Raw genomic sequence first — 15778 nt, 5'->3', positions numbered from 1 at the left:
CCCCTCTGTCTGCATCAAAATGGTTGTTTGTTTTGGGTCTTATGATGCCTGATACCTGATCCCATTGACACCTTGACACCGTGTGATCACAAGGGTTGGTGTGCTTCTTCCAGGTGGGCTTTGTTGTTTCCCTGCTAGATGGCCTCTGGAGGGCATTTTCTACTACACTAATGCACAGGTTTAGGATGAGTTTATGACTTGACCCTAGTAAGGAGTGTGGACCAAGCCACCTCCCTCTCCCCCCCTTCCCCCACCGCTTTGTTTTCTTAGGGGCATCCTTGATTCCACCTAAGTAGATGTGACTTAAGACACCATCCTTTGTTTTCCTTGGATAGATACTGGCACCACCATACAGTTTTAGCCCATATCACCTCACTTGGAAAGCTATAACCTTATTTTCTGACTGAGCTTTGATAGAAGAAAGACCTGCTGTGACTTGTGGACATTTTTGGCTTCTGGCTCTGGACCTTGCATGTGGCTCTCCTCTGTCTGCCCTTCAGATTGAGGACTGAACAACATTCATCACCTCTTGACATTTCTCAAAATTTTGCAGATTTCTGTGGGGCACTGCTGTGAATCACAGAATCTGGGGACACGAGGTAATACATTCAGGGGAGGAGTGCGGGAACATGAAGCAGAATTGCATCTTGGAAGAGTTGGACTCTGGGGACATCTTTAATCTCCAGTTCCTTGAATTCAGTCTGGTGTTAATTCCTCTAAATTATTCTCACAAATCTCAACTCATGAAAAAACTGTGGCTGATGTCCAGATACTAGGGGAGGAAGACTACAGAATTATGGTTGCTAATAGCCCCTGACCATGGGATCTCACATGGTTTGGCATTTATATATATTTTTTCATTTATAATTTTAAAAGCAAACTTTGGCTCAATGGTTGCCAAAAGGTTTGCAAAAGATTGGCTAGTTCAGTCTTTTAAAGCAAGGTTGAAGATAATGAAGATGATTTTATGGAACAAATAACCAGGCAGGAGCTCTGGATTTATTGATACCGTCCACAGAGCAAGGATCAATCAAAATAGTTAGCTGTTGAGGGAATTTACCGGTCCGTGAAATTCTAGTCACTGAGAAATCAGCTCAGATTATGGCAACTGGTTTTTGTTTGTTTTTCTCTGGGGGTGAGGGGGTGGGGTGTAACATTGATCAGGCTGATCAGGAGAGCTTATTCGGAAGACATTTTAAGAACACAGAAACTGTATTGATTAGACAAGCACCAGGGAAGTTGCACTGAGGATATATTTTCCACGACAACATATCTGTTCATTTTTTGAGGGTAATAAGAACTATTCCCACCACTTATCTGCCAGTCTGTTGTAGTATGGTGGCTTGTATGTTGGTGTGATGCTATGTCACTGGTATTTTATATACCAGCAGGGTCGCCCAAAGTGAAGAAGCTTCAGCAGAGCTTCTAGACAAAGAGCACATGATGAGAGGTTTTCCACTTCAGAGGGATTATCCACTGAAAACCTTATTGACATCAGTGGAAGGTTATCAGATACTGAAAGCCTAATGAATAGTAACAAAGAGTCTCAGAGATAGTGCCAGAAGACAAATCCCTTGGGTTGGAAGGCACTCAAAATATGGCTGAGGAAAGAGTTGCCTTCTCAAAGTAGCTGCCTCCTCAAAATATATGACATGGGTGGAGAAAAGTCTTTGGGAGTAAAGCCTTCAGGACCTCTGTTTGCTGTGGGTGGACATCATGAATATCCTACATGAAGGAAACAAAAGGGCACTGAAAGACAGGAAAGTTTCTCTGAATTGTAGATTAATGAAGGCAAATCAAGAAATGATGAAGGCAAAGAAGTGAACAGAAATTTTCAAAGGGCAGCTCGAGAAGACAAAGTAAAATGTTGTAATGAAATTCCAAGACCCAGAGTTAGAAACCAAAAAGGAAGAACATGCTCAGCACACCTTCACCTGAAAGAACCCAGGAAAACCATTCAAGCCTCTAGTTACCGTGTTGAAATTTTCTATGGGCAAAATATTGAATGATGCAGGAAGCATCGAAAGAAGATGGAAAGAAGACACAGAGTCACTGTACCAAAAAGAACTAGTTGACATTCCACCATTTCAGGAAGTAGCATATGAGCAAGAACCAATGGTACTGAAGTGTATGTGTCTGGGTACTTTAGAGAAACAAATCTACAGAAACTCAAGTATAAGAGAGAGTTTTATGTAAAGGGTAAGTGCACATCAAGAAAACATCCCAGCCCAGTGCTGCCCAAGCCCACAAATCCAACATTAATCCATTAACCCATATGTCCAACACCAATCCACAAAGTCCTCCTCCATCTCACAAAACAGACGCAATGATGCCGACTGCAGGAGGAAAGCCAAATCAGTGAGGGTGTAAGCACCTTAGTGCTGGCAGGGGTCTCCACACAGCTGCTCCAGCACCCATGGCTGCATCAGGGTAGGTCCATGTGGCATCTCCTTGGGGATGTCTTGCAGGAAGTCAGCCTTGCCAGCTGAAGCAGGGAACTGCTAAGGCAGCTGCACCCTGGTTGGAGCATCACAAAGCAAGAGACCTGAGAACTTGAAAGGCGAGGCTCACCAAGCTATTTATCTCTCCGCCCTTCAATTAACCCCACATGTGTTTATTGGCCAGGTTGGCACAATAAACTAATTACCTTATGAAGGAAGAAGTTAAAGCTATACTGAAAGCATCAACCAGAAACAAAACTGAGGAGTAGACAGGACACCAGTTGAAATGTTTCAACAAGCTGTTGAAGCACTGTAAGCACTTACTCAATTTTGCTAAGAAATTTGGAAGACAGATAATTGGCCAACTGACTGGAAGAGATCCAGATTTGTACCTCTTCCAAAGAAAGGTGACTCCACAGAATTCTCAGCGTATCGAACAGTGGTTCTCAATCTGTGGGTCGTGACCCTTTTGGGGGTCGAACGACCCTTTCACAGGGGTGACTTGATTCATAATAGTAGCAATATTACAGTTATAAAGTAGCAATGGAAATAATTTTATGGTGGGGGGTCACCACAACATGAGGAACTGTATTAAAGGGTAGCGGCATTAGGAAGGTTGAGAATCACTGGTATAGAACAATATCATTCATACCACATGCAAGTAAGGTTTTGCTGAATATTGTTTAACAATGGTTGCAGTAGTACATTGACAAGGAGCTGCCAGAGGTTCAGGCTGGATTCAGAAGAGGATGTGGAACAAAGCATATCATTATTCACGTCAGATGTTCTTGTGTGAAAGCAGAGAACACCAGAGAGATGTTTACTAGTGTTTTAGTGACTCTGCAAAGGCATTTGGTTGTATGGACTATAACAAACTCTGGGTAGTCTGGAGAAGAATGGGATTCCTAGAACAATACAGTGTGCATCTGTGGAACGTATACCTGGATCAAGAGGTAGTTTTGTGAACAGAACAAAGGGCTACTGCTGCATGATCTAAAATTGAGAAATGTATGTGTCGGGGTTGTGTCCTCTCACTATACTTATTCAATCTACATGTTGGACAAAAATCAGAGAATTTGGATTATATGAAGAATGTAGCACCAATGCTATTTCACTGCAAACTCACTGCCACTCGTCATTTCTGATGCATAGTGACCCTGTAGGTCATGGTAGAACTGCCACTTTGGGTTTATGAGACTTTAACTTTTGACAAGAGTAAAAACGTCATCTCTCTGCAGTGAAAAAGTTGGTGATTTGGAACTGCTGACATGGCTGTTAGCAGCCCAAAGCACAACCATTGAGCCACCAGGGCTCCCAAGGCTTATTAATAACCTGCAACATGCAGACAAGTGGGGACGACTTGAAACATTTGCTAATGAAGAGCAAGGATTGCCTTCAATATGGATTACAACTCAATGTAAAGAAAACTGAAATCCTCTGAACTGGACCTAGAAGTAGCAGCATTGTAGTAGTTACATAATCTGTTGTCAATTTGAGACTATTAAGAGAGAAGGGGTGGAGGTTAGCCTGTCAATCAGGTCACAGCTTGATGACCTCATTTGGAGGCACTAAGGGGATAAATAGCCTGCTTCAGGCAGGACACACACTCACTCCCTGCGAGATATTCCTGAGGACAAGACACATGGATCTATGCTAGAGCCCTGAAGCTGAAGGAGCCACAAGCAGACCCACACCAGTGCTGAGATACTTCCATTGCCACTGGATCTACAAGACTTTCCACCCACTGGCCTGTGATTTTCCTGCACTCAGAGTCATTGCATGTGTTGTGTGAGTCTGAAGAGGGATGCAAAGGGTATATGCTATATAATTCTATATAGGGGTCAAAAGCAGGCAGAGTTGATATATGGTGAGAGAGTGATTATACGAGTATGAGCTGTAATGTTTGTGGGAATACTGGCTGTGAGGAAGCAAAAGGCGGTATAGTAATCAAAAGTGCGGTATATTTTCTATCTTGAGGTAGAGCAGTGGTTTTCACTGGGTAGGGATTTTGACCACAGGGAACATTTGATATTTTTGGTTGGCACAATGCAGAATTATGCAGCATTTTTCTTTTCCTTAGCTCTTCTCTTGTGCATGATACATCACAGGTGGAGTATGCTGGTGCCATGTAGGGGATAAGGATCAGGGATGCTGCGAACCAACCTATAATGTATCATTGTTGTTGTTAGATGCCTGTTAGTCAGGTATGACTCAGTAACCTTACCTAATAGAATGTAACACTGTTTGGTCCTGTAGCATCCTGACAATCATTGTTATGTTTAAGCCCATTGTTGCAGCCTCCGTGTTCATCAATTGAGGCTCCTCTTTTTCCCTGACCCTCTACTAAGTATAATCTCCTTCTACAGGAACTGGTCTCTCTTCATAACCTCACAAAGTATATGAGGATAAGGACGATGGGGAGCCTGCCACGAAGAGCCCTGGCCCCAGCACCCCCATAACAAGCCCTGGTACTTCTGCAATTCCCACAGCAAGCTCCAGCACCCCCGCCAAGACTCCAAAGCTGCAGAAGAAACAACAGAAGGTGCCCCAGGTGAATGGAGATGTGCCCAGAGGGCCCCCTGGCAAAAAGCATCAGAAGGGGCTCTCGCACAAGTCACCGAAGCCCACCCCACCGCAGAAGAAGACAAAGCTGTCTTTGGTAAAGAGAGCCCCAGTCTCAGTATCCTCTGGCATAGGATAAAGAGAAAGAAGGAGCCATGGAAGAAGGGGGTTAATTAAGCCCTAGATGCAGGCCCTGCCACCAAGCCCCCTTATTTTTCCACAATAATTTTAATAAACAAGTTAAAATTAAAATATATATGAGAAGAAAATTTGCAATCTTCACTTCTAAGGAACTCAAAATGTCACGAGGTTTGAGGATGAAAAAAGCCTGGGCTAGTTGGTCATTAGTTCAATGGGGGGACTTAATGTATAGTTTACTGAACTGCACACTTAAGAAATGTACACTTTCCTATAGCAAATAACTCAAGTAAACAAAGTAAAAATCAATAAAAAAATCTCACAAAATCAAAATTCTCGTCACCCAAACCTATCAAACTTGTGTAGAAACTTTGATTCCACTTGAAATTTATAAAAAAATCCTAGTACTTGAATTTTCTAGAAATTCCATTAAGTCAAGAAGAAGTCAACAACTCTTTGTGTGTGATCTCCATGAAAAGCAAATAGGCATCTACACTTTTCTATATAGCAGATGTATGAAGCAGTGCCCAGGTTATCCATAAAAATTAATATTTGTAGAAACACAATAAAGGCATATGATGAAGGGAGAAAACGTTCACAAACTTCTGAACAGTGGTCTAATTTTATTTCTACGGATAATTGCTCCTTGTCACTAATTATCAACACAACTTTTCTATAGATTAAGAAATCCAGTCCCTTAAATCTAATCTACATTCCACCCTGTGATATGTCCTTTACAAGGGAAGGGGCAAGGAAAACGAAAAGGCTCTATATCTCTTTCTACTGTTTTTGCATAAGAAGAACAGCCTGCGAATCTAGGCAGATTCTGGTCATATTCTGGTCATACAACCTTAGCGTGTGAGTGTGGTTAACTTTAAAGAAGCAGCGCAAATCTATGCTCTGGCTCATAAACTACCTTTCACTTGAAATTCCCTTGGGTTAGTTAGAAGAGGTGACAGGGCACACACCCAGACAACGAGAAAACAGGATTTCTCCTTGACTGCTGGGCTGTGGGGTACAGTGTTCACATCAGGTAAACCCCGGGAAACTTTGTAGGGTTGCCTTTATCTAAGATCCTAATGCTAACATGTACTTGAAAACGATTTTACAGCTTAGAGAAAGATTCATAACTAAAAATTGAGTTCTCCCAAATTAAAAAATGTCAATTGGTTTAATAAACACTGAAATGACTGAATTAAAATTTCATTACTAACCAAGAAAAGATTTAACTCATATTTGGCCAATGACTCTACACAAATATAGATAATATCATCAGATAATTTAGAATCAAGGCTATGGATTCCTAATCACATACTATTATATTGAGCACTGTAAAAACAACAAACTCACTAAATCTCCGCCATAGAGTCAATTCTGATTCAGAATAACCATATAGAACAGAATAGAACTGTGGGTTTCAATTATTGTAAATGTTTAAGGAAGTAGAGAGCCTCATGTTTCTCCCACAGAGCGACTGGGAGTATTGAACTGCTGACCTTGCCATTAGCAGCCCAACCAGTAGCCTACTATACTACCAGAGCACTTAGTCACGTCAAACTTTATTATGAGTGATCTCTAACAAACCCACTCAATCTTATGATGAACTGACCAAAACTGTACAGTCATCTAATCTACTCAACATTCCAGGACCATCTTTATGATGCTGGGTAGTCAGTGACTCACACTTAATTGTACTAAACACTAAGCTCTGACCCAGATGAACCTACCCTGTTATTTGATGACTGACATTGCTTATTTGAATATAAGTTCCTATTCTGACTCACCTGGGGCACATTAAAAAATAATTCACAATACAGTGAGCCCTCGGTTTCAGCCAACTGACACTTTCCTTTTAGTGTTAAGTAAATTTGCCCTCACTTTTAAACATCGGAATTAAATGTGGTGGTGCAGAGTTTATGTGTTTGTTAAAGGCAAGGTCAGCATTTCAAAACCACCAGCTGCTCTGCAGGAGAAAGACAGGCTTTCTATTCTCAGTGAAGACTTAGCATTTTGGAAACTCAGAGGGTTCCCTGTCTTATAGGGCCACTGTGAGTTGGCATCGACTTGATGGGAGTTAGCTTGTTTATTTGTTTGAAACAAACTGTCCATCACAATTCCCTCCCTCACTGCATGCACAACCTTTAAAGCATCGAAACAATTTAGGAACCTTGTTTTCCTGTGCAAGGCTAAATAATCGCCGTCTGCATTTGTTCTGACATATCGACAAATTCATTAAACACACACTTAGGAAGGGATCTCATTTGTTACCAGGGATCTGCTTGTATGAGAGGGCTTCAGAAAATTCCATGATCTTTTGATTTCGTTTTTCCCTGAAAATCTGAAGTCCCTTTGCATTCTCTACTGGACATTATAATCATATTGACATCTGAATTAACATGTGATTTCAAAACTCAGATCTGCTGAAATGGCTGTCGCTTGTCTAAGGGTATGTGGCAGGTATCCCTGAGATGCATAGTTAAAAGGGAACATTAAGCTCTTATTCTCCTCCTTTCATGAAACAGGCAGAAATTCCTAGAAGTTTATAGAAGATCATTTATAGAAGATAATTTCTATAATTCACCTTTCAAGGCCAGATGCTCACTAGAAAGACTCGGCTACATTGATTCCTATACCACTCATGTGAGAGCTGGACACCACCATCTGCCAAGTGCCCATGTAAGGTGAAGTCATTAGATTGCCACAGGTAGAAATGAAAAAAATAAAAAAGCAGCAGCATTTTAGGAACTTGATATTCAAGTTCCTGAAATAAGACCAACCAGGCTCTTGCATTTAAATAGGAAAACTTTTCTTCTTTTACTCCTGGGAATCCACGGACTCTGCGATCATAGAATCTCCATCCATTTAACTTCAAGGCTTTTTCTAAAAAGCCTTCCTAGAAGATGGACCTTCAAAGCCAATCGCGAAATTTTTAAGAATTTCAGAAAAGCTCAAAAGTGATTTCTAATAAGACTTCTAGAAAGGATTGATGGAATATGCAGCAAAAGTCACCTTCAAGAGGGACCTTAAATTACAGCTTGATATGTGACCTTACTTTATCTTGGGCAAGTTGTGTCTTCTAGTGTGGGGTCCACACGAAGTTGTCTCACAACAGCAATCATTACAGTGTTGCAAGATCCCTCTCTGTGTTGGAGATAACACTTGCATATGTACTGTTCCTTATGCAGTGCCTTTTGACGAAAGGTTCACAGATTGTAGGAAAAAAGAAATCACCTAGGTGGGGTGAAAAGCCCCAGAGAGTAAGTTAGAAGACATAATTTTAATTCAATGTTGGCCCTTGTTATCTGGTGGGACAGGCAGGCAGTTAGGTACAGTGGACTACCATCTGAACGGTTTATGGACTAAACTCAACCAGAGGCGCTAGGAAGACAAGCTTGTCCATTTACAAAGGTCACAACCTTGAGAACTTCACGAAGCAGTCCTACACTGCTCACATAGGCTGGCCACAGTACCTGGCTAAGGTGCATTTCTAGAATACATTTTATAAAATGAGATATTTTGGATTAAAGAGTATAGATGATCCTAAATGTTAGATAATTTAATATAAAATATTGGCTATTGAGATAAATGAAATAAAAAGGGTTCAGATGTAGACATGTATTATATTAAATCTGGGTGGTATATTTAAAAAGTATTCATTTTCTAATTTTGGTTCATTATATATATTGTTTAGAGCATTCAGAATGTACATATATTTATTTCTAATCTTTTAAAAATGTAAAGTCTACATAGCCAACTGAGCACCATTATAGCAAAATAGCAAATGAAGAGTTAATTGTGTGTGTGTGCGTGTGTGTGCAGCACATTTGTAAGAGCTCTACTATATTAATTTATTGAATTTGGAAGCCAGCCTGTGAGGTTTAGTACAGTTAGCAATGAATCAATTCTGACTCATGGCAACGCCAGGTGTTTAAATAAACCCATAAACACGATAGGTTTATTTTCAGAAGTAGATCACCAAGATTTTCTTCCAAGGCAACACTGAGGGGGATTCAAACCACCAACATTTTGATTGGCTGAGAGGCACATAAACCTTTTGCATCAGCCAGAGAAACTCCACAATATGAGGTAGATTCTTTTACTGTCCCCACTTTACAGATAGTAAAAACTAAGGTAAGGAGAAAGTAAGCATGTAGCTTGCTGGGAGCAGAGCCCAGGACTCTTAACCATTAGGCAACAGGCATTTCATCTGTGTTACTGATACACAAAATATAACACTTAAATGGTACAAGGTAAACAGAATGAGACCCAGTACATAATTAGATTGTGAGCAAAAAATATTTTAACAAAAATATTAAACTGCAAATCTTAGTTGTGCCAATGTCTTTGCCAAGCTTGGGGAGGAAGTCCATTTTAGACCCTTTTTAATGTCAATTGCACAGTTAGTCTAGAATTCACTCACTCACTGCCACTGAGTTGATTCTGACTCATAGGGACCTTATAGGGCATGGTAGAACTGTGCCTGTGGGCTTCCAAGACTGTAAATATTTATTGCAATACAAAGTCTCATCTTTCTCCCGAGTCTAGAGCTCCAAAAAAATTAAACCCCCTGCCATGAAGTCCATAGTGACTGTCCTATAGGACAGGATAGAACCGCTTCTGTGTTTCTGAGATTCTTTTTTTTTTTTAATTTTAAAATCAACTTATTTTTATTCATTTTATTGGGGGCTCTTACAACTCTTATAACCACTCATACATCAGTTGTATCAAGCATATCTATACATATGTTGCCATCATAATTTCGTAAACATTTACTTTCTATTTGAGCCCTTGGTATCAGCTCCTCTTCCTACCCCCTCGAGACCCCTTTATAAATTATTATTGTTTTCATATCTTACACTGACCGCTGTCATCCATGTTTCTGTTGTTCATCCCCCTGGGGATTACGCATTGATCACTGCAATTGGTTCCCCCTTCCTCCCCTCTTCCCCCTAACCTCCTGGTATCGCTACTCCCATTTCTGATACTGAGGAGTTTATCTGACCTGGATTCCCTGAGTTGTGAGCTCTTATCTGTACCAGTGTACATGCTCCGGTCTAGCCAGAGGTGAAAGGCAGAGCCAGGGTCATGATAGTGGGGGGTGAGGAAGCCTCAAAGAACCAGAGGAATATTGTGTTTCATCTGTGCCATACTGAGCCCTGGTTGACTCATTTCTTCCTTGTGACTCTTCTGTGAGGGGATGTCCTATTTTCTACAGATGGGTTTTGGGTCTCTGTTCCAACCCTCCTCTTTCTCAACAATGTTTTCTTGTTCTGTTTTGTGTCTTCTGATGCCTGTTACCTGACACCTCATGATCACACAGACTGGTGTGCTTCTTCCATGTGGGCTTTATGCTTCTCTGCTAGATGGCTGCTTGTTTAACGTTATGCCTTTAAGACCCCAGACATTTTATCTTTTGATAGCTAGGCACCATCAGCTCTTTTCATCACATTTGCTTATGCACCCATTTTGTTTTCAGTGAGCATGTCGGGAGGGTGAGCATCACAGAATGCCAGGTTATTAGAACAGAGGGCTTTTGCATTGAGGGAGGACTTGAGCAGAGACCCAAAGTCCGTCCACTTCCTCAATGTATTACCATATAAATATATGTACATAGGCCAATACCTCTATTTTTATGAATTAATATGTTTACATAAGTGCACACCTATGCTTATACCTCTGTCCATAGCTTTGCTTCCTAGATCTGTCCTTCTGTTTCCTTTGACTTTCCTCCTGCCCCACTATCATGCTTGCCCTTCTTCTGCCTCTTAGTAATTCCTCTCAGCTAGATTGCTGTTGCTCCAACACCTCCGGAAACTCTACGTCCTCCGAGACTGTAGCTCTTCACTGGAGTAGAAAGCCTCATATTTCTCCCAAGTCTAGAACTACTTGACATGAAATAAAGCCAATCCATGCAAGGGCCTGGCAACCGATGGCCCTGAGAGGGGCATGAACCCAGGAATTAATGCACCACCCTCACTGCACTCCAGGGACAACGAGGAGCCATAGCGGGGCTGCCAGCTTCTGAAGGGAGTGTGGCTCCTATCCAAGGCAGGTGAAAAACCAAAATCTCAGCGCCATCAAGTCGATGTTGAGTCTATGGGACCAGGTAGAACTGCGTGAGTTTTCAAGACTGAAACTGTTTCTAGAAGTAGAAAGCCCCGTCTTTCTCCCGCAGAGCGACTGGTGGCTTTGAACTGCTGACTTTGCTCACCACAGCCCCAAGGAACCACACCACCAGGGTTCCTGGTCAGTGAAAACTTGGGGTGGTGGTGGGGCTCTGACATTCTGAAAAGGTAAGGGAGATAGATGTTCTACTCCACAGGTGCCTCTTTCGGGTGTGAAACCCTGCATACACCTTCTTTTCTCCACTGCGTCCACTCTGTGAGAGCAGAGTGCTTCTCTGAGCTCCTAGCCTAGGGTCCCTCCACTTTGGGCTAGCCTGGACCTGGGCCATCAGCCCTCTGACCGATCAGAGCTCACCTTCAACTGGGGCGCCTAAGCCCGGACTCCTTGAGGGCCAGGAATGGCGCACCCAGAGGCGGGAGTGTGAGGGTGCGGGGAGGCGAGCATCCAGACTATTCAAGGGCTACCCCCTCCCCAGCCACCCTACCCTAGATCTTCAAGGGAGGATGGGGAAGGGTAGGCTGACCCCTCACACAGATGCCTAATGCCACCGCTGCTCGCAGCTTTGGGTCCACCCACTATCGTGAGGGGTTCCATTTGGGAAGGGGGTGTGCAACGCCGCACTGGGGGGGGGGGCGTGTGCTTACTTCACAGATCCCCACAACGACCCGTTTCCGCACCCCCAGAGCTCTGCACCTCCTCCTTCTCCGCTCCGGTCTCCGCAGCCTTGGGCGCCGGCCTCAGCGCAGCCCCCAGATTGGGGTTCTTTGAAGAAGCGCCCGCGCCCGAGCCATAGTGGCGTGGGCAAGATGCAGGAGCGGGCTCTATCCAGTGGGTCTGCAAATACGTTAAGGCCGAAGCCCAAGAGAAACGCGCCCTTCACGCGTTCCGTGGACAGGCTGCTGCTTGAGGCTTGGCGCTCTCCGCTACGGCCCTTGCCGGGTCACTGTCCTCGCTTGGGAGTGGTCTCCTCTCTCTCCCCATTACCCTTCGCCCGCAAGCCCCCCGCGCCCCCCCTCCGTTTTAATCTGCGCACTGAAAATCACCGCCGCTCTCCACGCGCCCGAGTTTCCGACAGGGGCTTCAGTCAGCTAGCTTGCATTTTAGATTTTAAAGGCAAAGCGCGCGCGCCGTTGCCACCGGCGGGCTCGGTGGAAACTGGTTCTGGTGGCTGTACGCCTCCCTCAGACGACACACATTCAGCCTACACCCCCAAATCTGCACGGGCTATCGGGGGTGCTGGGTGGTCTCAGGGCCGAGGACCTGGACCTGCTGTAAGCTGTAAGCCACATTGGAGCGGGGAGCGGGCCGACGCGCACCGGCTCGCGGAGCCCAGGGGCTGGGGCCCAGGAGAAGCGGGGTACTCACGGTGCCCCCGCGGTCCACTCCCGGGGCGGCTGGGCGGTCGCCGCCTTCTCCGGTGCGCATGCGTCTTGAGAGCGTCTGCGTTAATTCGAAAGATCCGGACCTCCGGGTGCCCAGCTTTCTACTGCCTCGCTCCGGGGCTCCTGTCTCCTCCCCACTCCCTCCCTCCTCCTCCGCGAGGCCTTCCCCTCCCCCATCTCACTTTTGCCCGGGGTACCGCCCACCCCCCCATCCCAGTTCCGGCCTCTCTCCGGCTGGGGGCGCACTCAACAGCGGTTCCTGGGCTCAGGAATCTCCTGTATCCCGGGGGACCTGGAGCCCGGGAGTGTCACTCACCGCCTTGGCGAGTGGTGGCAGAGCAGGGAGGGACCAGTGGGGGAAACTGCCAACTGGGGTTTGTGACTGCGGGGGTCGGAGGTGGGGTGGGCTTTGGGGGCTTGGCGCAGCGAGGGCGCTGATTCTCCAGGAAAGCGCGGCACTGGGACTGGATGGTTTATTTTTCTTAAATAATTTTAAAAAATCATTTTATTGTAACAATCCATAAATCCATTGTGTCAAGCACATTTGTACATGTGTTGCCATCATCCTTTTCAAAACGTTTTCTTTTTTAAAAAATTAATCATTTTATTGGGGGTTCTTTAAAGGGCTGGGGGGGCCACGCCTAGAAAGGACTGAACCCTTCCTCAGGGTAACCTCTGACCGCAGACCCACCGAGGCCCTCGGCAACCGCTCCTGCTCCATTCCCTAGGGGCCCGTGGAGCCCAGGAGAGGCCAACGGGGGTCCAGGGGGGCGGCGGAGCCTGCGGCCCAGGCCTACAGGTCCCGAGGGTCGTGCGGCCCTGTAGCCTGTGGGGTACGGCCACGCCCCGGCCCGAGAGCCCGAGCTCTGAGGGGAGCCTCGTGAATCTGCCACAAACCTAGCAGCACGTCATTGCCTCCCCCGCCCCCCCTCACCTACGACCCCCCTGCAGCCTCCGCGCGGGGAGCAGGAACGCACGCAGGGCGGGGGCGCAGAGGAGTGTGGGCTCCGGGGAAACGGAGTTGGAAACGCAGCCTGCGAAGGAAGCGTGAGGGCTCCGCCCTCTTCCGAGACCCGGGAGGAAAGGGCGCCGGAGAAACAACGTCGCCTCCAAAACCTTCCGGGCGAGGGGGCGGGGTCGCTGCCCCTTCCTCCCGGCGCCGGCCGTGCCCCCGGGGTGGAAGGGGTCCGCCCAGGTGAAGGGGGAACCCGGGGCCTGGGTGGAGGGGAGGGCGGGGTTTAGACCCCGGTACTCACCGGCCGCCCGGAGCCCTGCGCTATGCGGTGGTCCCCGGTCCCGGCCTCCGAGAACCAGCCGGCAGATGGGCCCGGGGGGCGCCTGGCAATGCCAGCGCTGCTCGAAACAGGAGCGAGAGCCTACCGCGCCGCGCGGGGTGTCCCCGAGAGAGCCCGGCCTCTGGCGGGGCGGGGAGCCCGCGGGAGAGGTCCCGGCGCCGCCCGGGCTTCTCCGAAGGAACTTGCCGGAGGTGGTGAGCAAAGAGCTGCGTGAGGTCGGAGAACCAGCTAGAAAGCAGGCCCTACAACTTCTGGGCCGCGGTCGAACTTGGAATCTGCGCCGGCTGCAGACGGGAGGAGGGAGAGAGGAGGGAGGAAGGGAGAGAGAAAGAGAGAACCGGTTACCGTTACTGTTACATCCCGCCACAGAATGAAGAAAATTTAACCCTTAAATGGACTCCTTACTTTAGAGCTACAGAAACGAGGTCGGTGAAAGCTAAATGAAAAGCCCTTGGTTCGATGGTCTTGAGTCCCTGGCTCTCTGACTTCGTGCTACTTGGCATATTCCTTGGACCACTGCTTTGGTAACATCTGGGGCGGTGTAGACGCCTAGGACCAGCCCCCCCCTCCCCCCTGACCTCTAGAATCAGACTGCAAGTTAACATGCCCAGGGCATTGGTATGCACCCTAAGCACCTACACTTGGTTATTTAAAATTTAGAGAATTCCCTTTTGCAATTGTTGCTTTCCCACTCTCTGTGTGATCGCCTCCCCATCCCCGTGCTCCCGCCCCCTTACCTCGCCCATCTCCTGAGAAGCCCAGCATGGGGCATTTGGCTATAGTGAGACAGAGCGCTAAGGAGACCCGCACAGTTGCAGAAAGTGACTCAGGGAATCCAGCCCCACCTCGGGTAGGGTCGGGAACAGATCGGCCCATTTGCCTGACTGTGCTAGGGTCAGCTGGGGGTAGACTCAATGTTGGGGTCCTTCCTTCAAACGAACGTCTTACAGGCGCTCTTCTTCACCCCTACCATATTCTTGGGAACACGGAATTTCGTCTTACAGCTCCCACAGGTTGCTTAGAAAACCACAACAGGCAAGTGAAGGTAAACATGTTTTTCTTGGAGATGGAGGCAAGCGTTCTGTTAACAGCCCAGGTTCTAGACTTAGTCCCTTGTAAGGTCCGCTGCTCTGCTCCGGGCTCTGAGTTCTGAGACTTTCTTCCGGCTGTTTGTCCATTAACATTTACTATAAATGCACACACAGGAGCTTAACTCAACCAAACCACTCTCTTCTAGCAAAACAAAAAGACGGTTTAATCTCTCCGTGAAAAAGCAAGAGAGATGGTTGCCAAGAAAAATAAAAGGTAGGGGCAGGAAGCAGCGTGTGAGTGTTGTGGAGTCATTTGGCGCCGAAGTGGATCAGTCGGAGCGGGTGGGACAGGCTCCAGGCGCATGGTGGCTGCTCTCCAGGGTTCTGACGGCCGGAGCGATCTGGTGGCTTTGAGTCCTGGCGAGGTGGCCGCTGATCTGCAGTAGTCATCGATCGCCAGGCTAGGTAAGTTTTCCATGGGTGCTGAAGGCTGGTAGGAATCGACTGTCGACGGGAAGAAGGAAAGCGACAGCCCTATTCTCATTCATGAGACGCTTTCGGGGTCACTGCCAGCGAGCGCTGGCTGATTTGTCTCCCGCTGCGCTCTCCCCCATTCCTTTCCGTGGGGAAAGGGGGCCCGTGTCCCAGGGCTTTAATGCTCGCTATTCAGACGCTCCCCTCCCCGCCCACATTTTCAGCCGCAGATCTTTTAGGGTAGGCGTGGGAGCTGGGAGTCAGGAGGGGTCCTGGAGAAGCGCCCACAGCACCATGAGGGGGTGGGGTGGGTGATTTGGGAAGCACAC

At 46.8% G+C, this 15778-nt stretch overlaps 1 protein-coding gene across 2 annotated transcripts in view; it reads right to left on the bottom strand.

Annotated features, from left to right (window-relative positions):
• RGS20 (regulator of G protein signaling 20) overlaps positions 1-13602 on the bottom strand; it is a 60137-nt gene extending 46535 nt beyond the window's left edge. The window contains exon 1 of one of the 2 annotated variants that reach the window (XM_045286313.1): positions 13584-13602. Coding sequence is in view for 1 of the 2 variants with exons in the window: in XM_045286308.1 (XP_045142243.1) it covers positions 12633-12692 (60 nt within the window). In the remaining variant the exon portion in view is untranslated. Of the gene's footprint in view, positions 1-12632; positions 12735-13583 lie in introns of those variants that run through there. The other variant, XM_045286308.1, reaches the window with a different exon arrangement.
• Between the last annotated feature and the right edge of the window lie 2176 nt (positions 13603-15778).

Source organism: Echinops telfairi, unplaced genomic scaffold (genome assembly GCF_000313985.2).
Source record: "Echinops telfairi isolate 266 unplaced genomic scaffold, ASM31398v2 ScPeMD7_1;HRSCAF=3_0, whole genome shotgun sequence".
In the NCBI taxonomy this organism is placed as follows: Eukaryota; Metazoa; Chordata; class Mammalia; order Afrosoricida; family Tenrecidae; genus Echinops; species Echinops telfairi.
This window is presented reverse-complemented; position numbering and strand designations above follow the sequence as displayed.